This window comes from Phodopus roborovskii, unplaced genomic scaffold (genome assembly GCF_943737965.1).
Source record: "Phodopus roborovskii unplaced genomic scaffold, PHOROB, whole genome shotgun sequence".
Taxonomy (NCBI): Eukaryota; Metazoa; Chordata; class Mammalia; order Rodentia; family Cricetidae; genus Phodopus; species Phodopus roborovskii.
The window spans coordinates 174,278-196,584 of record NW_026125535.1 but is presented as its reverse complement, the minus strand read 5'-3'; the positions used below and the strand labels follow the sequence as shown (position 1 = coordinate 196,584).

The 22,307-nt window shown below is 37.6% G+C and overlaps 1 protein-coding gene across 1 annotated transcript in view; it reads left to right on the top strand.

The window, feature by feature from the left end:
* LOC127216135 (dystrophin) overlaps positions 1-22,307 on the top strand; it is a gene marked incomplete at its 5' end in the record, with an annotated part of 426,838 nt that overhangs the window by 303,292 nt on the left and 101,239 nt on the right. Inside the window, one exon of the mRNA XM_051176680.1 lies at positions 22,232-22,306. Within this exon, the coding sequence (XP_051032637.1) occupies positions 22,232-22,306 (75 nt within the window). The remainder of the gene's footprint in view (positions 1-22,231; position 22,307) is intronic.

Sequence of the window (22,307 nt, the reverse complement as noted above, 5' to 3'; positions counted from 1 at the left end):
ATGTAATTCAGGCTGGGTGATGGTAGTACACGCCTTTAATCCCACCAATTGGAAGGCAGAGGCAAGCAGATCTCTGTGAGTTCTAGGTCAGCACGGTCTACAAAGCAAGTTCCTATCTCAAAAAAAAAAAAAAATGTATAATCCAGTGCTACAGGAGTAAATTAAATACTTAAATCACAGAGATTTTAAATTGCTTATAATTGACAATGGGAAAAATCTTCATAATGGGGGAAATTGCTACTCTCTGTTTAGAGAATGGGGTTTTGATGGAATGGCATTAAGTTGCACAAAGAGAGAAAAGATTAGTTATTTTATTAAGTATCTTTTGGTAGTAATTGAGATGGTAATGGCCTTAGGATAGCAATGGGGGGGGGAGTGTGAACAAGTTTCCAGGCCAAAGTGGAATCCTCTGAAAAGTAGTGAAAGAGTGGGTATTTTTTAAAGAAAAGGTAAGAGTTTTAGGATATCTTCTAAATGTAAAGAATTGTTGAAATAGAAAGATGAAAATAATTATGTCAAAATGGGAAATTTCATATTGATGCATAATGGGATAGTTGTAAATTTTATCAGCATAAGTACTTAAAATTTAAAATATATATATATATTGTCAGTTCATCTAGATAGAGGAACTGGATACACCAAATACACATCTATTTCTCACTAGTCAGCCCCAAAGCTATGTGAAATATAATGTTATTTCCATATTCCAAAAAGGGGTTAGTGGCAGCCTTTGATTTCATAGATAGCTTGATCTTTGAGTTTGAGGCCAGCCTGGTCTACAAAATGAGTTCCAGGACAGCTAGGGATACACAGAGAAACCCTGTCTTGAGAAGAAAAGTGAGGAGTGATGATAATTTGTTCACATGGCTTAACTCAGAACTAAATGGACTTTTACCTCCTAAACCAATCACTTGGCTCTTGAGTAATACATACCTTCTTTCTTGAAAGATTTTGATTAAAGAAATTGAAAAAAATATTTCAGACTCACTAAAATGATAAAAAGATTTACTCTTGTTCTTATTTCATTATGTAATAGAAAATACATATTTTATATTTTAAGGTAAGTTCTTTTAGCTTATAAGGAGCAAGTATAGTATTGATAATGGATATATCCTGTCTGAAAAATTTAAAGATGGCAGGATCTCATTTAGTTTTATAACAGCCCTAAATATAGATACTATGCTATTATTCTGTATTTTAGAAATGGAGAAACCAAAGCTTAGGAAAGTTGAGGACATAACTAAGTATCCTGGGAAAAAATGGCTTTTACATGGATTTGATCTTTAATCCTTAGGTTTTTAGTTAAGATAATGATATCAAAATCAGACATGATTATGTGAGAGTATAGATATTTCATGCTAATATAAATTAAGCCTACAATAAATGATATCCATTACCACAGTTAGGTTACAGAAATATATAATTAGAACCTATTAGTTCTTATTCTCATTCATATTTCCCATAATATAGCAGTACCCTCCTGGAATACATTGAACAAAACAAATATTTGGAGGAAATCAAAAGATCAAAAGAAAGTAGGAAAGAAGACAGAGTAAACACAGTAATTTAAAAAATAAAATAAACTGATAAAAAAACAATAAACTAAGATAGTAAGTAAAGAAAGGTCCCTCCTACTCCTGATTTCAGTGCCTCAGCTTCACTCCTTGGAGTCAGTTAGTAATATATTGTTTTAAGGTTTTGTTGAAGACAGGATCGTTCTATGTAGGCCAAGTTGCCTTGAATTCAGACATCTGCCTGGCTCTACCTACAGAGTGCTAGGTGGGGGTGTCAGCCTGTGCCACCATGCCAAGCTGAGTAATATAGTTTCTGTTTCCTTCTATAGATAAACATAGACATAAAAATCCTATGCCCTTCTTAATATATTAATAATAAAATCGGTGTAGTATTGTGTTCACTGACACTATCATCCCCTTTTAAGCCAAGAGCTATTTTTCTTCTTTGTTGTAGAGAATCTGACTTATGGATTGTAAGTAAAACTCCGTTCTGTGAAAAATTATTTTGGGACCTGTAAAAAACAGAAACCCAGTAATAAATGTATGGTGGCCAACATCAGCAACTAATGGCCTTTAAATCAAACTGGACAAGCATTCAGAGTTTTATAAATGTGAACCATTCTTACAACTTCACAAACAGCAACTCATTATGCAAATGAGAAATTAATATTATCATCTTAGGTACAGAAAAGATGAATTATTTCACATGCTGACACATTACAACAGTGTATGGTACTTGCCTTCTTAATTCAGCTTTTGGACTGCTGTCATTCTTTATATTAAAAAATTATATTCATAATTCTCTAACTTCTAGAGCACAATCCTTTTCAGACACACATGTCTATATGTCAGGATGGTTTACAAGTAGCCGAATCCTAAGATCCCAGGATCCAGGCACCACTGTTATGGGGTACTGTCTGTTAGATGCTTGTGTGGGTTAAATGAATTCATGAGCTCTTCTGTTCAAATTGGGAAGAACCAGAAGTCCTTAAGCCCAAGGAGTAGGCTTGGAAATGAGCCTTTGCCTTTTGTTCTCTGGCTCTTTCAGGGAAGGAATATTGTGTGAGGGGAAAGGTTTGGCTTTAGTTTGCCTCCCAGCTGAATAGAGAGCCCAGAATAAGGTACATATGGAAGATGAAAATTTATATTAGAGATTTTTCCTTGTAAGGTGCTACACCCTTTTCATTTTCTTATTTAATGCAAATTATAAAGTATATATTTAATATATATGATCAACTATGTAATGATTATATATATGATATATCCTCCAAACCACGTGTAACTAGGAGGTTGAGACAAATTTAAACCACAGAAAGAATTTCCTTCCTGTTTACCTCATGACTCCCTCAGCAGTCAGTCAAGGAAGAACATTCCTGAGGAGAAAAGATTCAGATATCTCTGAACTTACCCTTGCTCTGTGCTCCAGAGTTTATTTGTAAGTTAGTTGCTTTCAACTTGGTATAAAATATACTATAGACAGTGGTCATAGGTCCCTATGTCAGATCTTTACTTAACCATCGGAATGCCTGATAGTCTTTCATTGCATGACAGTACTCAGCTACCGGTTTCTGTAGGAACAAAGTCTCCTTTACTCTTAAGTCTTCCACTGTAGGCATTTCTCAGGAAGAAAGGCAAAACATTTCATCATTAGTGTTCCAACTACCTTCCTTGCCACTGTGCCACCACAATGACCACCTTTTCTCTCCCTATGGTCCTTTTTCCTTTGCAAGGATTTCTATGATGGCTCATTCCTCCCCACACATCTCATCCTTTGCCCTGCCCTGATTCATGTAATTTCTAGGGTCATGTCCATGATCATCATACTGATTGCTTTACCAGCTATAATAGTCAGATTTATATCCTTATAATCAAATGCTTGATCTAGGCAACATACTTAAAGAGATTTATTTTTGTTTTGGTTTTGTTTGCTTTTTTATGGATATAGGGTTTTCCTATTGATATGTATCATAGGCAGACCTTGAATTTATACTATATACACAAGGCTAGACTCAAACTCACCATCCTCCTGCTTTAGTTTTCCTAGTGTTGGTATTACAAACCTCTGCCATCATGCCTGGCTTGAAGAGATTCATTTGATCCTGATCTAATGATGGGAGCCTTTCATGACCACACTGTATGACCAATGAAATCATCAGAGTCAGAGTAGGAGAAAGAGATACTCTCAGACAGAGAGCATGTGTATGGAAAGAGAAACAGAAGTTAAAAAAACTGGGGGCGTATGTTCCTACTTCTCTGTGAAATAAGAGGTAAACAAAGCTACAGGAGGAAACTTTGACATGGTCACAAACTGTTTAAAGGGGCAGAGAAACTCAAGAAGAGTGTGTGTGACCTTTAGGCCGACTCTTCTAACTGGACTGGTGAAGGAAGAGATGCTGCAATTTGTTCCAGTAGCTTCCTTAGAGTTTAGTTGGTGAAGTCTTGTGCTGAGGTAGAAGAATGTATGGAATGTAGGAGTGCTTAACATGTGTGACCTTTAGATTTCTAAAAACCTTGGGTTCAGTCACAAGAGGGAGTAAGGAGGAAGGCAGTGACGAAGAGAAAGTAAAATAGAAAAAGGAAGGAGGGAAAGCTACTTTCTAGATTCGAGTGTATTGTACAGATACACCTGAACATAAAAATGGAATTTTTGTGTATCCCTTCTTAAAAATATCTTGTTCTGTGACAGAGAACTGGGCGATCTGATCGCTAATGATGTCTAACGTTAAGATACTACCATTGACTAAATTTCATAAGTGTAACTGTTAAGTGATTGATCATTTTTTTAACGTATGATTTACAAATTGGTGGCTTTAACAAAGATCTAATCATTAGTATTTACTTTCTGAAAAATTAATATATAGATATACAAATAAAGCATTATTGTCTGTCACATGCTTTATTTATATATGGCACACCATCCCTAGTCCTTTGAATGTATGGACAGTTTGAGGTACACTATCTTTTCCTTCCTCACTGAGAGTATGCAAAATATAGAAATGAAAGTATTTTACTATGTTCTTGTATCCTAATTATCATACTGTGTATTCTTACACTGATTATTCAGGCTTAAAGATGCAATAGATTTTCTTCTTTTTTATAAACAGTAACAACAACAACAAACTATTTATTTTCCGTAATAAGATCAAAGTATGAGTAGAGCCTAAAACAGAAATCTTGTAACAGTGTTTTATTTTTTATTTTGCAATACATTATTCGTTCTTTCCATGACAATTTAGGCCAAACTTGTACTTATATTCATTTGGCATTCATTTTATTCATGAAAATTTTGAGGAAAGTGTGTTGATATTGGGGATGAAGGGGGAGATAAATGGGATGTTAATCATCCATCAGAACCTGAACCTTGTATTATGAGATAAAGATTAGATCAAAATATTAGAGTTGTACCTAGTCTTTCTCCCTTCCTTCCTTCCTTTCTTTCTTCCTTTCTTCCTTCCTCCCTTCCTTCCTTACTTTCTTTCTTCCTTTCTGTCTGTATCTATCTGTCTATCTTTCATCCATCTATTTATCTATGTATTTGGTTTGACTCTCTCTGAGCTTAAACAATGTGTATCAGGGTGACCCTAATCTCAGAGACTTACTTGCCTCTGCTTCCTTGTCCTGAGATTTAAAAAGCCATGTCCTACTACCTTCAAGTAGTGTTTTAGCACTGGAGATGTCGTTTAGTGATACAACCTGTGCTTAACATATATGAGCCTCTTGGTTCAGTCCCTAGTATGTATGTATTAATAAATAGATAAATAAATAAATCTGAAGTTCAAAACAGAAGTGTATTAATAGTAAAAAGTCACCAGATTTTTTTTCTTGGAATAATACTATCAGGAGGTGAAATACTATTTGATTTCAAGGCATTTGTACTATTAAACAGATTAGTTCATGAACATGTCTGTCTAAAGAGAGACTTGAAATTTGTAAGTTTTCATTCATATATAGAGAAATAACTTGAATATTTTAAATTTTGTCTTAAATCTAGGGAAAATAAGCCTTGTGAATATCCCATTCAAAATTGATGGCTAAGGACTAGAGTTGCAGCTCGTTGGTGATAGAGTGCTGCCCTACTATAAGCAATAACCTGGGTTTCATCCATATCCCCCCAATCTGCATATTTCTAGAAAAATGCCCTGCTTATTTATCAGAAGATAATTTCAAGCATTAATTAACTACTACATTAAGCTAGCTCAGTGGTGTCATTTAATATCTAGGCTTGCCCACCTGGTGGCAGCTATGCTGCTATGGCTGTCACTATGGCCCATTACAAAGCGTTGGACTCAAAGCACGAACAGTTCTGGAGGTACTTGAAGAAGTCTGGGTTGCTGGACACGCTGACGAAAGTTTTGGTAGCCTTATATGATGCCCATCAGTGCTCTGGATTTTTAAAAGCTTCACTTAGGAGCTACTACCCTGGAAAACCCAGAAATAGAGCTGCTTTGCCTAGAATTGGCAGAAATGAAAGAGAACTATGAAGCTACTGTAGAAGAAAATAAAAAATCTGAAAGCAAAGCTTGCTCAGTATGAGCCACCTCAGTAGGAGAAGCATGCTGAATAGGATTCTTCTCAGTTGAAAAGACACTATAAACTGGTTTTGTATCACTTGAATAGCTTGTATAGTATATAATATTTCCTGAAAAGATGCTATGAACATTTAATATGTTAAATCCACTCATCACACTTTAATGTTTAAGCACATATACATAGAATCACCAATAAAAACTCAATTTAACTTTTTTTGGCTTTTAAAGCAGGAGAGTACAAAATAAATCTCAAAGAAAAGCTAAAGATTCACATGACTTTTCACTTTTAAAGACATTTTATTATTATCCAATTAGGAATGATGTTTATATTTAAGCTAGGAGATTTAACATGAGCTATTCGTTGTTGAGAGCTTGAGCATAGTAGGCACACTCTTTCTTGACAGTGCATTCCCAGTAGACAGCTGGGCATATCTGTGATGTGTGATGATTCTGCATGGATTCCCATGTGACTTGCTCCTGTATATAATATGGAACAAAGAACTCTTCTTTGCCACCACGTTGCATTAGATAACTTTTGTGTGCTAGTTATCTGGCACCATGTTTTTTTTTTCTATACAATCATGCCCATCTGATAATGCCGCCTTGATCTGCTGTGTGCTTTAGTGTGTCCTGATTGCACAATAGTCTGTGTTTCCAGTTTGCTTAATGCTGCAGCAACCTTGATTGTAATTTACATAGCTTCCAACATGACTGCACTCTTATCCTGCCTTACTTAGTTCCTTAGTTGAGAAACAAAAGAGAGATAATATAAAGAGAAATAAAATAAAATTCTAGGTTCACGTACTAGCTGGGACAGAAACAGGGATTAACCATTATATCACAGATGATTATAATATGTAATTATATAGTGCTTTTTCCACACTCAAAGGTATTTTTTGAACCTTGAATTAATTTTATCTTTATTATCCCTTTGAAGTAGGTAGGGCAAGTATGAGGGGAGGTTGGGTACTGAAATTTTAGGCCAACGACTGATATTTATATGAATTTGTTGCTAACTGTAGACCCTTGGGCAGATCAGTTATGGCTTGGAGATTCACTTTCTCGTCTGCATCATGAGAACTTGTGCTGCCTAGGGTTGTTGTGAGGTCAACTGAGAGAATGTACATGAAAGACATGTAAATGGTAAAGTAAAAAAAAAAAAAAATAGTCTAGGAACTTTGAAACAGGCCCAAGCTCTCCTTACTGCTGACTTCTTTTCTTTGCCTTAAGAAGGACTGCAGAGGATAAGTGGTACTCTCTCTTTAGCCTAAGCAGAAGTGTTGAAACAGACAATAGACAGCCATAAAAGAGTGGAAGAGGACTTGGGTGTTACCAGGAACCAGGGCCTCTGTCTGTTCTCCTGTACCGCTTTTAGGCAGAGACTTCATTGTTTATTTTCTGATTATAGGAATAGATGGTAAGACCTTGCAATGCTTATCAAGGGAGATAAATCCCTAATCCTAGCAGTTCAGGATGAGGGCTAGGAAGACAATGAACTTGCATTTCTGAGATTGTCTGGTAAGTTTTTCTGGTAGCTTCTTAAACATTGGCCAAAGCTGTTTGCATGGCATTCCCTGCCTGTATTAATAAGTTGAAATTATCTAGTCTTTGCAGTAGAGAAAGGTTAGAGCAAAAGAATTTGAGAAGGGATGTTGCAATAACCCAGTCAGCTACAGTATGTGCCACAATCAATTAAACATGAATTGCCTTTCTTGCTAATAAGCACTCTATTTAGCTAATTGTTTCTTTCTCCCTTTAATTCAATTCTTTGATTCCTGAGGGTAGCCTTCATACCTGTGTTAGACATGTTTCCACAAAGCAACCTCAGATAATACTGTAAAGTATAAGCAAGAGAAGAATTCTGATGATTCATGCATAGCAGTGGAAAATTACATTATTTGAAGAAAAGTCAAATGTAAAATTGATGTCACCAACAGGTTAAGCCTAACAAAAGCCAGAATGAACATCTTTTACAATCTAATGTTATTAAACCGTTAGCAAGCACAACCATTTATTGTCCTGAATGTCAGGGCTAAATTTAATTAATGTGTTCTTTTTAGAACTCTTTGTTTCCCCTCTCTCTTTCTCTCTTATTTCTTTCTTTTTTCCTTCCTTCCTTCCTTTCTTTCTTCATACTTTGCCTCCTTCTTTCCTTCCTCCTTTGTTTTTTGAGACAGTGTCTATATATCTCTGTCTAGCCTGTAACTCACTCTGTAGACCAGGCTGGCTTTGAACTCAGAGATCCTCCTTCCTCTGCCTCCTGAGTCTATGATTACAGGTGTGTTCTGCTTCACTTGACTTCATCTTCTTTAAGAATGCAACATGACTTGAGAGTGGTGAGAAAGTATGGTAGTTGAAATGGCTCCTTTTTCAGAAGACCCAGGTTCCATTCCCATCATCCAAATGACAGATAACAACTATCTGTAACTCTAATCCCAGGGGACCCCATGCTCTCTTTTGGCCTCTGCCTGCACTGCACATACATGGTTCACAGGCAAGATAGTCATACACATAAAAATAAATACAAGTCTCAAAAAAGAAACATGCCTTTAATCCATACACCCAGGAAACAGAGGCAGATATTGAGCCACACTCCCCTGACCAAAATAAAAGAAGAAGTGATTTCTGATTGGTTCTGTTAGTCACTGTTATTTTATCAGTATTGTTTCAGATTGGATTTTTATTATATAGTCAGTATTTAAGCTTGCCTCAAATAAGCCTTGTGGGCTCAGACATTAATCACTGTTTTATAAATAACACAGCTCGTGTGGAAAATGTTCAGTTCTATCAGCTTTAAAAATGTTCATTGGAATACTGCCTACTTCACACTGGAAGTTCCCTTTATATGATAATCTTTGTTTTTTCATGGATTCTTTGCCCTGACCAAATTTTAGAAAGGCTTCTGTGTCTTCTCCTCAGCCCATCTGCGTACTTCCTAACAAAACCCCAAATCCTACTCAGGCGTTTTAGCAAGTCATTTCAGCATTCTCAGTATCTAATCAGGGTTGTCCTTCCTCTTCTACTCTGCTGTGTGATACTGATGACCCTGCCCTGACATCTGTAAGAATCCTGCTAGTTAAGGTTAGTCAGAATCTCTTATCTCAAATATTTCCTACTGGGAAATTTCCAACTACTGGCTCCCACCATGCTCAATGGCTGGAAATTCCTTCACCGCTAAAGACCTCCCTACCAGAGGTTCCCTAATCCTGGCTGCCTGATTCAGTGAAAGAATTTCACAGGTGAAGTTTTAGAAAAGAGTTATTAGAGGTTTATAAATAAGAGCTGAAAGGAACAAAACTGAGTTCCCATATGACGAGAGCAGGTCCCAAGAAAATCACCACCAGGGGTCGTTGTCTAGGAGTTAATAAGGCTTTCCTTGGTTAAGGCATGGAGGTCTCCCAGGAACTGGTCAGTGCAGTTGACCTATCCACAGGTGTCCTGTCCTTTTCTATCACAAGTGTCCAAACTGGACTTTCAATCATACCCACAGAAATAGCTTCGAGGCTGCTGTGAAGAAAGATAACAAGAAACCATACCAGGAACTAGAGCCTTCAAAACAGTTTTGGAATTTCTGGCATCTGGCCAGGAGAGAACCAAGGACATTTCTAGTTTCTGGCAAGGATACGAATTGAGGTCCCTGACCCTAAACCGCTTAGCTGGCTTCTTTCTCCCATTTTGCTCGTCACAACCAGAGTTGTGAATTCAAGTGTGAATCTTTAACCTTAGGACTTCATATGCAAACTCAAATGTTGTGTCTAAAAATCAGTTAATTGAATGTTGTAAATTGTATAATTTTCACTTAATGAAACACCACTGGGAGACTGAGTATGGATACAGGGAAAATGTACAGAAGTACTACTTTTGGTGACACAACGGTTCCCTTCCAATGCATCAGTAAAAGATGGGAGTCTAACAAACTGTTAGCTGAAAAGGTTGGAAGTCTCTGGCAACTGTTTCCATAGAGGAATTATAATGAAAGCCAGACAGACAATAGCTAGTTAAGTGGAGACCTCTACAATAAGGACTTTTAGTGGGTCTAAACACAACAAAAATGAACGTAGAGAAAAATTTGAACCTTTGGAAAGAGCTGAGATGAGTGTGTAAAAGGAAGGCCTCCTAGAGCCACACTGTAAATTTAAATGACTGAAGGTCCCTAGATGGGATCTGGGGCGACCTGAAATCTTCTCTTGGAACTGAAAAAACACTATTATCATACATGAATATGGGCCCCTGTTGTCAGATTTACAGGTTCTTTCAGAGAGCTAGACAATAAAACTCATTAAGCCTTTAAGTAAATCATTAAAAGAGGGTGGGGCAGGTGATCAGGCATTAGCCAACTAGTGAAAGACAAAAGAAAAATCTGGACATTGGATGCAGCCGTTTTCTCATCTCTGGTCTTATCGATTGGTTACTTGAGAAATAATGAAATTGGTGTTTCAGGAAAAGCATCATCTCTTAAAATTTCAGAAGGTAACAGTGTAGAAATAAGTAAGTTGAAAAGGTGACAGCAGGGGAGGAATGGTAGCAGTTTGGAAAATTTAGTTGGCATTGTAAATCTAGAAAGGCAGCAAGATAATGTTAGCATTAAAACAGATGAGGAAATTTACTGCTGTTTATTTTCATCATTTCAAGCAAGTTTTCTGCAAATCCTCCAACTGTGAAAGAGGATGGTAAATTCAAAATAGGTAGTGTCAACCATATGCTTGTGAAATCTAACAAAGTTAGGGCACAACATTAAAAAAAAATCGTCTGTGAAAATTGGTTATGGAAAGCTTTAAAAAGGTATACAAACTAAGTCTAAGTGATCTCTCTCTCTCTCTGTGTGTGTGTGTGTGTGTGTGTGTGTGTGTGTGTGTGTGTGTGTGTGTGAGAGAGAGAGAGAGAGAGAGAGAGAGAGAGAATGACAGTGCCTCTCTCTATATATAGGTCTGGCTGGACTGGGGCAGAATATGTAGACCAGGCAGTTTTTGAACTCCAAGATAAGTACTGGAATTAAAGTCCATCATGTCTAGTCCTGTTTGCTCAATGTTTTCATTATTCAGAATAAAATTTAGTTACACTAGCTCTGTCCTGGACAGTCAGGAATATGTTTCTTACTGGAGAGACAATAATACAATTAGTTGAAAGAGTTCAGACTGGAGGTAAAGGAGATTGGGGTCAATTTATAAAGACCATATGATTCTGAGAGTCCTTTAAGTGACTGAGTTACCCACGTTTAGTGTTGAGAATACCCAAGAAATCAGTGACAGAAAATTCTAAGCCAAAAGAGTAACATAGTGTGATTCTTTCCAATGGTACCAATAGTTGCTTATCAACTAGAAGGAAAGAATGTTGATTTGTTGTGGCCTTATACTTGGCGATGAGAAGACAATGAATGATATCTAGGCTAGGGATGTAGAATAGTGGTACAGCACTTGCCTATCATGAGCAAATCTCCAGGCCATTCCCCAGTACCATGAAAAAGACCACCCACACAAGGATAAACAAACAAAAATGAATGTTGACAAACAAGAATGACAGAATTGCCAAATTTAATGGCTGGATACTTTATTGAAATTCAAGTTCCTTCCAGAGTCGGGCATATGACACAGTGTTTTTTGTTTGTTTGTTTGGTTTTTGTTTTTGTATTGTTTTGTTTTGTTTGAGATGACAGAAGGGAAAATAGCAGGAAGAGAAATTAAAGATTTACTTTCTTTCATAGTGCTGAATTAGCAGGTGTTGATCTTGGCTTTTAGATTTCTTGCCACCCACCCCTTTCAATGTCAGGTCTCTTGGGGTATGGTATTTCCACTTCAGTCTTGGAGTTAAGCAGCTGGGACGCTTGGCTGGGACTCTTGGCTGCAGTGGCTTGGAGGCTAAGTGTTTAGGGTTCTGAGATTTATATTCAAGCCATGTATTTTCAGCTTCCAAAGAAACCTGAAATATCATAATATCTGAGTTCTTGGGTACATAAATTGATATGTGCCTTGCTAGCTTCTCCCAATCTCTGCTCCATCCTGCCTCATTAATTTAATTTAAGATCCTCTGGTCTCCTAAATTGGTTATCCTCAGGTCATGTTTTAGGTTTCCAAGATATAGGAGCTCCCAGTCAGCCTTTATCTCCTCTTATGTTTTCTTTCTTCCCTTTTGGATAAATGTCATTTTTCATTTCTATTGTGTCAATCCTAGTAGAGTTTCTTAAATTAGGAGAGACAAATGACTCTTCAGTATTGTTGTGTTTAACCAGAGGTCTGATACCCTAAGTCCCTTATTAAAGATGTGCAGGGCCCAACTATGAGTCTATCTAAGCCCACAGGGTTACTCTTCCTCCCCACTCTCTGTGATTGCAGAAGTATTAGCTTTCATAGATTATTCCTGGCCCACGCATTTCTCTGCCTCAGAGCTATTTTTGCATGTGCTGAACTATTACCCTGCCTTGCACTACCCACCCTTCACCTGGCTCTCGGCAATCTTCAGGTCTTTGCTTCAACTTACTTTCTTAGAAAAAGCTTGTGTTTCCCCACATGTACAGGCTCACAGTTTCCTATGAGTTTCCTCAAGCTCCTTTCAAGCACAAAACCTGAATACTGGATTACTCCACTGAAAGACTACAGTTGTCAAAGAGGGCAGGAATCTGTTTTGGTTATCAGTGTATTCCATTTGTTTGGCATGGTTCCAGGCATAGAAAGCATACTCATTTTGTGACTTGACTTTAGAAACTTTAAAAGAAACAATTATTTAACCTAAAATAAGGAGGGATCTGACAGACCAAAGACAGATTAAGTTTAGCTCAGTGAATAATTGAGATTATTGGAGTTATTTACAAGAACAGGAAAATGCATGGAAATCTCCAGCACTAAAAAGTTCTACTTCATCTGTCTGGTTTTGTTTTGTTTGTTTGTTTGTTTTTCTCATAAATCCACTGTCTTGTGCTAATTGGAATCTCAGGGGAGGGTCTCCTGAGGATCTTGTGACTAAAACAATTTTCATAATTGGAATGTTAACAACTTCATTACCATTACTATTGGTCTAACTACCTGATATATAGTTCTATTTGGTTCCTTGTCCAAACTTTAGGTCAAGATCTTCTGTAGGTTATCATGGCCACTCTCCTTCAAGAATGTGACAATTCAAGACCAGAAGAAACATCTAACCTACAATACTCACTAAGTGGTGAGAGAATAGGCAAAAATACAGATGAATCTTCCAAGAAGTTATATAACACCTAAACTGGCCATGTATAGTGGCATACTCCCTTAATCTTAACATACAGGAAGCCCAGGAAGGAAGATGGAAAGTGTAAGGCCTCCCTAGATAGACTACATTCCCATTTAAATAAAGGGTTTTGGTGGTGAAATGTTAACGACATAAGATTTTGTATGTTGTTTACAAATGAATATAATATATTCTCTCCTCCACAACTTCTGTACAACACACCTGTACTGGTGGAAGCTTCACCCCAGCCCCTGCAACCATATACCCAAAGAGTCTGGAATGTTCTGGTGAAAAACCCCTCCCCCATCTCTCTCTCTCCAAACTGCCTCATCTCAGAAAGCCCTCCAAATGATGACCCCTCCCCCAGAGATGCTCAAGACCACTTCCCCAGGTATTTAAACTGTCCACCAGAAAACAGATGTGTGGTTTTCTGGTCTCTCTTTTCTGTCTCCTTTCTGGGGGAGGGGGCTGGAAAGTCATCCAGGGATTTTTCTAATTCAGTTTGATTTGATCTAATTTGGATTGTGGCATCAGCAGAGAGGATGATCCTGGTGCAGAAACTTTTCCACACCTTTTCCCTCCCAACTGCATATACTCTTTTAATAACCCACTGTGTCCACTTAGTGGTGGCAGTTTGTGTGTAGCTGTAGGACTGCTTAGCAGGGATCACATCCTTGAAAAAAAAAAAAAAACACTTCCTTTCAGTATGTATCTAAAATTTGTAGATCGGGTATGCTATGTTAATGTGCCTCTTTTTTGCTGATTCTTTAAAAGTATGTTTTCATTTACTTCTGGTGGCACAGGCATGCAATCCCAAAAGTCCAGAATGCTGAGGCAGGAAGATTGCATATTGAAGGCCTATGTGGGCCACATAGCAATCTCAGTATTGGTCAGTGCAGCGAGACCCTATCTCAAAATAGAGAAATACAAAGGTTTGGGGATATATAGGTTAATAGAATGGCTGGGTGCAAGTTCAGTACAAAAAAGAGAAGGGGACAGTTTATAGAATTCCTAACACGTCCTTCAAGTTATCCAGCGTTTTCAATAGTTCTTGAAATGTTTCTAAACCCCAATAAGCCTCTCAACTGATGCAGCAATCCAAATCAGAAAAAATGAAACCGAATTACAAAAAGGCCACGTAGTTTAATGGATATAATACTCCGGGATGGCCTTCCAGCCTCCCAGAGAGGAAAAGGGAAAGGGAAACTAGAAAAACAATGAGTCTGGTTTCTATGAAGCAGTTTAAATGACCTGTGGGAGTGGTCTTGAGTATCTCTTGGGGAGGGGGGTCTTCATTTGACAAGCTTTCTGAGATGTACCAGAGTTTTGAGGGAGAGGTGGGAGGGGGCTTGGATAGAATTTCCACCATAACATCCCAGACTCTTTGGGTATGTGGAAGCCAGGGGCTAGGGTGAAGCTTCCACCATAGCATCTCTAGTCTTTTGAAGCCTACATCCTGGCTTGATTTGCTTTTAAGCCAAATTTGATTTTAATTACTCAGTTTATATTAAGGCCTGTGGTTCTTCATTCTAGTGAGTTTGGGATAGCAAAAAATAATACTTTCAGGTACAGAGTCCATTAGAATATTCCAGGGAAAGAATGAAGCTAGAGAATCAGGAATACATTATTATATAATAAACTTGCCACTTGCCTGTAAGAGCCCATAATAAGGTTGGAGATACCTTGTTTTGTCTTGTTTTGAAAGTTGGGAAGATTATGTAGACACACGGTACTAGTTTTTTGCACATCATCTTGCAGGCACTGATTAATTAATTATACTTCATTTCAATTTTATTTTTACTCAGGATCACCTGCTATATTTATGTTAATTTTCTTCGGGGGAATATATATACTGATTTATGTGTTGGAGTAATCTTTAGCCAGACACATCTTTCTACTCATTATGCTTATGAGGTTATTATTTCTTAACTAATAGATAAGTCTTCACAAAATTTTCCAGAAAGCATCCATAAGCCATTGGACAGCTGAACTGAAATACAAGTTGTGTGAAATTCTAGATTCTAGCTTAGTCTGAGGAAGTAGTATTTTGGCAGTATTACTAAAATCAGAAATGAAGAGTAAAATGGAAATGAAAGAGTTTATTGCTTTCTCTCTGTACTATATTCTCTATTTCACTGTTTTTAGTGTGCTACACAGTTTTCCACTATCACTGAAAGAGCATGTCCAACATTATAGATTCCAAGTACAACTTGATCAGCTGTTTTTCTTTTCTGATACTTTCCATTGTCACCTTCCACAGAGTAAAGGGGCCAACTCTAAAGGAGCAGTGGATACCAGAGTCAAGAGAAGTTCATAGGCTAAACAATGGGGAGGGAATAGCTATTACTTGTTTTCCTGCCTTAAAATGTGAGCAGGATGTGATCACACACTTCAATCTCAGCACTTGGGAGGCTCTCCTTGTGCTTGAGGTCTCTCTGGTCTACATAGTGAGTTCCAGGACACCTGGAATGCTGTCTCAAAAAGCAAAACAAAACAAATAAACAAACAAAAAGCAAAGAAGTGAGTGGACCATCATTTCAGTAGTTGGCAGTTCAGCTGGAAAAACTGAAGAGGTTGCTTCTAGATTCTCTCTATTCCTAGGCTAAAACCAGCCCATAGATGAAAACTAATCCAAGGCAGGAAGAGCAATGTTTACATCCTGAGCATTTTGATCCTTCTGAAGTGTGCTTTCTACCAGGATCCATGGAAGTATGGATAGCTTCTTGGATAGTCTCAGTCCTCTTGGGTTCCGGCTGCGAGAGCTAGTGACCTCATTACAATTTGGATCAGGGTTGTGGAAAGGCACCTCCCAGGGAAAGTTGAAGACTGACTCTTTTGGGCCATTGGGCCATGGGACTGAGGGGCTTTATTAGCATTCTGAAACTTTTTGCATATTTTAGCAAGGCAGTCATCTCTGAGCTTCAGCCTGAGATAGCTTCACATAGTTCACAGCTGTGTCACATCTTGGAGTTTCTTGTGCATCCTACATGCTTTCATGAGGCAGACACTTACCTCTTCCAGCTGTAAGCCAGAGGGAGTGGTACTGCAGATACTTAACAACACATGCAGACTCAAACAGCACACTTAACTGTCTAGTTGGACTTTTAGGCACCAGAAATCTGTTGGAATTCACTGATGATTACTGAATTCACTGATGATTACTGGGTGTAAGTTCATATGGCTTGTAGCACTGTTTTGGAAACTAGCCATTTTCCCTGTTATTTTCTTCTGGCATTCCTGTATCACTGATTGAGAATGTTTTGGACTGTGTTGCTTAGAAAAGTGACGGCAGAAATCTTGTTCATTATAGTGAGTTGAACGTACAATGGAAGGGTGTCAGGAAGGATTAGTTTGAGGCAGGATGTGTCATAATTAGGAAGACTTGGGGAAGCTAAAAGTACTGCTATAGCGGGAATGTTCCAGATGCTTGTCTCTTGATACTTTCCCACAGTGATACACACCCCAAGCAAATCATATTGTCCTGGCCTCTCCAATTGGAGCTCTAGCTTCTGGAAGATGCCAATTCTTGATAGAATTCGTGTGAGAGTTGGATGGAGCGTCTGACCTCATTTGCCTCATTTATTTGGAATTCTGAATAGAACCAGGAAACTTGGAAAAGGGAGTGGAACTAGGTCAAGAGAGAGTCTTTGGTTGTACAACAGAAAGAAGGAAACAAAGTTGAGAATCTGTTGAAAAGGAGGATTAAGAAAAACCGTGCATGTTCTTTGCTAGTGTCTTCAACTGAGATAATTGGCTGATACATAGTTCTCATACCTTAGAAACTGCTACTGGATGTCCTTAAGGGAAATGTGGCCTTCATTTGACCCAAAGTATTTTTCTATGTCTTTCCACAGCTAATTGTATAAAGAACTTAAGGTTCTCAATCATAAATGTGTAAAATCCATAGTAGTAAAGGTAGGAAAAATCTCAGCATGCTGGAGGCAGGACACTTAATGCCACAAGATGAATCTTACTATAAACTGGTTCAGAGAACCTTCAAAGCTAAGCAATGATGACTGGGGAAGCAACTAAGGGGAACAATTGTGATGTTGGGGGTAAAGAGAATAAAGGATCATAAGAATGTAGCTGACAGCCTTATTTTTATCCCTGTTTTGGCTGCCACATTATAATGAAAGCAGGTGCTCAAAGAAGGCAATGGGTACCAAACAACCTACAGCTTGTACCAAAGGCACAGCCAAATTATACCTGTGCTGTTTTGAGTTCTTTTTCTGAGTCTTTGTAGACCACACTCATTCAATACAATGGTGTAGACCACACTCATTCAATACAATGGTTCTTAGAGTGTGGTCCTTGAACCAACATCAACAGCAATATATGGAAACTTGTTAGCAATGTATATTCTCAAGCTCTCCCCCGGAATCAGGAAGTTTAGGGTGGGTGACTGGGAAATATGTGTTTTAAAACTAGCCCTCCAGGTGCATTCAAATTTTAAAAACAATTGATCTCATAGTAAGGACACTGTCAGCCAACTAAGAATCCATTGAGCCACAGTTAACAGTGTTGAGTCCAGCTTGGAATACGATTTCTAACAATGTAGGATCTGCTAGAATAGTCTTTTATCCTGTTAATATAGTGGCAGGTAATGTTTCTAAATCTTCTTCAACAGTGTTCATATTTTGCTTATCACTAATATGAACAACACTACCCCATCAAACATTAATTATGATAATTAATGAAATCTCCAATGTAATAGGAGCTAAATATAGCTTCAGCACTTTACGGTGGCCGCCTCTCAAGTGAGGCTTTTTGATTAATTGCTAGCCAGCCACCCCTGGAGTGTGCATTCCTGATTAAGACAACTGACCGGCTCTACAGTGTAGCTTAAACTAACATACTCATACATCATGTTGTACTGTCTACATGAAAGTATTTTTTTACTCTTAAAATTGACAGTATTAAAACATAATTTAAACACCATAAAACACTGCCATTTTAAGTACACAGCTTTTGCCAGCATACAGTCATGTAATCACTACAGCATTCACAATAATACTGTAGTCACCTAGATCTTATCACTTGGTTCCCTTGAGTAAAATTTTCCACTTTCACACCATGGTAGGTTACCATTTGTCCATAGGTAGATTTAGGGTGTCTTATAATCTTATGGAAATTATTTATGTCAATTTTATGTAAAAGTCAGTTGCATGTTTTTTAGATTGATTTTTTTTTGTTATAGTCTCAGTAATTATTTTCCTTTTATCATATATCAGTATCTATTATGTGACTACCACAGACAGGTTGTTCATTTGTTATTTTATTGCTTTGTTTCTATTTTGAGATGTTATGAGGAAATCTATGGAGATTCATGTTCCAGGCTTTTTGTGAACATGTATTTTTATTTATTTTTTGTAAATATTCATTTAAGTTTGTCATAAAATATATGAATGTTTAATTTGGCTCTCAATTGGGGGCTAGAGAGATGGCTCAGAGGTTAAGAAGTTTTACTGCACTTGGGGATGACCCAGGTTCAGTTTTCAGCACTCACATGTTGGCTCACACCCACCCATAACTCCAGTTTCAGGAGATCTGACACCTTATTATGATCTCTGTAGCCACCAAACACACAGTGGATATGTAGACATACATGCATGAAAAACACTGATATATATTAACTAAAAATAAGTCTTTAAAGAAAAAGAAAAACTGCCTATATAACTTTCCAAAGTTGTACTGTTTTGTTTCCCTACCCAATACTGTAAGATCTCCAGTTATTACATAGTCTTTCGTTATTTGGTATTGCCAGGCTTAACAAAATATTCTGAGTAATTTAAAATAACTTATCAATATCATAATAAAGGGAGCCATTATAGATTTAAGGAGAAGCCTGGCACTAGGGAAATGCTCAGAGATCTACAAATAAGAACCCAACTAACAATCTAAGCAATACTGGAGAGACTACCTTAAATGCCCTTCCTCGATAATGAGGTTGACAACTACCTTATATGACATCCTAGAGTCTTCATCTAGTAGCTGATAGAAGCAGAAGCAGATACCCACAGTGAAACATTAGCCAAACTCCTGGAATTACAGAGAGGGAGGAGTGATGAGCAAAGGGGCCAATATCAGGCTGGAGAAACCCACACAGAATCAGCTGACCTGAACAAGGGGGCGGGGAAATCTCATGTACTTCAGTCTAATAGCTGGGAAACCAGCATAGGAAGGACAGATTCCCTGAATGTGGTGTTACCTGGGAGGACTGGGCAGTCTATGGGGCCTCTGGTTGTGGATCAGTATTCATCCCTAGTATACCAGTGGACTTTGGGCGCCCATCCCATATAGAGGGATACTCCCTCAGCCTAGACACATGGGGAGGGCCTAGGCCCTACCCCAAATGATTTGGCAGACTTTGAAGACACCCCATGAAAGGCCTCACCCTCCCTGGGGAGCAGAAAGGGGATGGGCTGGGGATTGGTTAGGGTGATAGGGGAGGATGGGAGGGTGAGGGAACTGGGATTGACATGCAAAACAACCTTGTTTCAGATTTAAATAAAAAAAGGAAAAAAAACCTTACAGATCTGTTTTTATTTCCTCTAATTTAAATGTAGGCCTTTATGTTAGGTGGTTGCAACTACCACAATGTTAATAATACTGATCCAGGTGACTTAGATATAAGTTAAAATATTACTCTTTCCTTACATTAGGATTAGTGTTATGGGTTTCATTTGTTTGTGGCAGTTAGGTTGTCTTTCTTTTGTTCATTTACTCATTCAGTCTGTCAGTCAGTTCTCTGGCTGTATCAGATGTATTTTTTCAGAAAGCAGTTGTATGTTAAATTGCTAAGAAATTGGGTTGGTGGCAAAATTCTCTTCAAGGAGCTTTTTTGGAGCTCTGAAACATATATACATAGAAACTTTAGGAAAGAAGTGTAACCATGACAAGGTTTGTGCAGACTTGAATAAGGGTGCTGTCTGAATATAGCCTCCTGTTAGATGACTTGACTATTAGGAAATTACAGACAGATGGCTGTAGAAAAGAGTAGGCTAAATTGTTGAATTGTTACTCCATGCTGAATATCCGAATTACACCTTAGACTATAAAGCTAATTGTCAGAGAAACTTCCTCCTGCAGCAGATGAGAACAAATACAGAGACCCATTACTAAACATTGCATAGAGAGATGGAGAGGGAGAGGGAGAAAAAGAGGGATAGGGAGAGGGGAGGGAGAGTGCTCAGGGAACCTCTCAGAAGGGAAGGCAGAAAGAGTGAAAAAGCAGAGAGGATGGAGAACACCAGGAGAACACAGTCCTCTGAATCAACTGAGCACAGCTCATATGAACTCACAGAGACTGGAGCAGCCTGCCAGGACCTACACAGGTCTACACCAGGTCCTCTGCATATAAATTAAGACTTCTAGCTTAGCATTTTTATGGGATTCCTGAGTGAGTAAATGAGTGGGTCCCTGATTCTTGTGCCTTCTCATGGCTTCTTTTCCCTCTGTTGTTTTATCATGTCCAACTTCAATGTGATAGATTTATTGTATCTTATCTTATTATATTTGATTTTGTTATATTTTTAAAAAATGAATGAAAATTTAGCCACTAGCGTGAAGTTTAACAACTGAACATCTGCTAGGAGAGGGAAAATCAGTTTTCTACAATGGAGTGACACTGGATATATCAACCACTCCAGGACAGGCCTCATGTTTGAGAATATTTGGTCCACATAATAGGTTTCACAGTTTTGTTTTGCTTTTTGGCTTTTATTTGGTTACCATTTGGTAGGCTTTTTTTTTTTTTTCATTTTGGCTGTAGTTTTATTTTGTTTTCTTAGCTTTGGAGGATTGTATTGTATTAGGTTTTTGTTGTTAGAGGTAGGGAGGCAGAGAGGATCTATAAGTACTTGGGAGAGGGTAAGAACATGATCAAAATACATTTAAATTTAAAAATTGTTTTAAACAATAGAAAATAAAATGAATATGAAGCTAGTTGCTGGTCCAAGATTACAAAATTATATTTAGCAGGAATAAGTTCAAGAAATCTGTTCTGTAAAAAGAAATAAAGGAGATCATGAATTTGAGAGAAAGAGAGTGGGAAAACATGGAAAGAGTTGGAGGGAAGAAAGTGAGGCATGGAAATGATGTTAGTAGTCACACGAAATTCTCAAAAATTAAGAAATTATTCTGTTGCTTTGTGATTGTAACTAATGGTGATATATTTCTTCTTGAAAATGCCAAGAGATCAATAGATATTAAGTGTTCTTACCACAAAAAATAATACTGATGTTTTCTAATGCATGCTAGCTACTTAAATTTAATCATGCCATTATGTGTTTTTATATATCAGACGTCACATTCTATATGACAAATACATGCTATTTTAGGTCATTTTTTTTAAAAAAAAATTGTTGATTCATTTTACATTCAAATATATATTAAAACATAGACATGCAGCTTATAGAAACATGCTTAGAATGTTAACAGTGAATATTCTATGGCTGTGGGTTGTTATGATTTATTTATTCAGCTTTATAACTGTCTTTAATTTCTTATCTTTTCCACAGTAAACACATGCCTTTTTCTATGACAGAATGGGAATACTGTTCTTTGCATTCTTGGTTCTTATAGCAATTTCAGTAATATATTTTTTCCTTTTCTTTAATCTTGTGCAGCAGAGATTTACTACAGTAGATCTAGATTACAATTTAGTAAGAAAAGCAATGCTTGTCCTCCTTTTACCTCTTGGGAGCTAGCAGTGCATGAATGGCCTGCAGGCTTTGCCACTGTAGTCCTTCACAGAACGAAGCTTTCCTCTTTGGCAAAGGGCAAAGAGATTTCTTTCCTTAACCCCAAATGAGCAGAATCTCACCGCATAAAACTTGGAACATAAGCACAAGTGTTTTGTTAGTTTGGTTTTTTTTTTTTTTTCGTTCTAACTTATTATTGTGATTTTTGTAGCTGTTCGCAAATCATCATGGATTTCCTCCATGCTTTCTGATGAAGTAACAAATGATCTTTGTTTTCTTTCTTTTGCTCCAGCTGACCTGAATAATGTCAGGTTCTCTGCATATAGAACTGCCATGAAGCTCCGAAGACTGCAGAAGGCCCTTTGCTG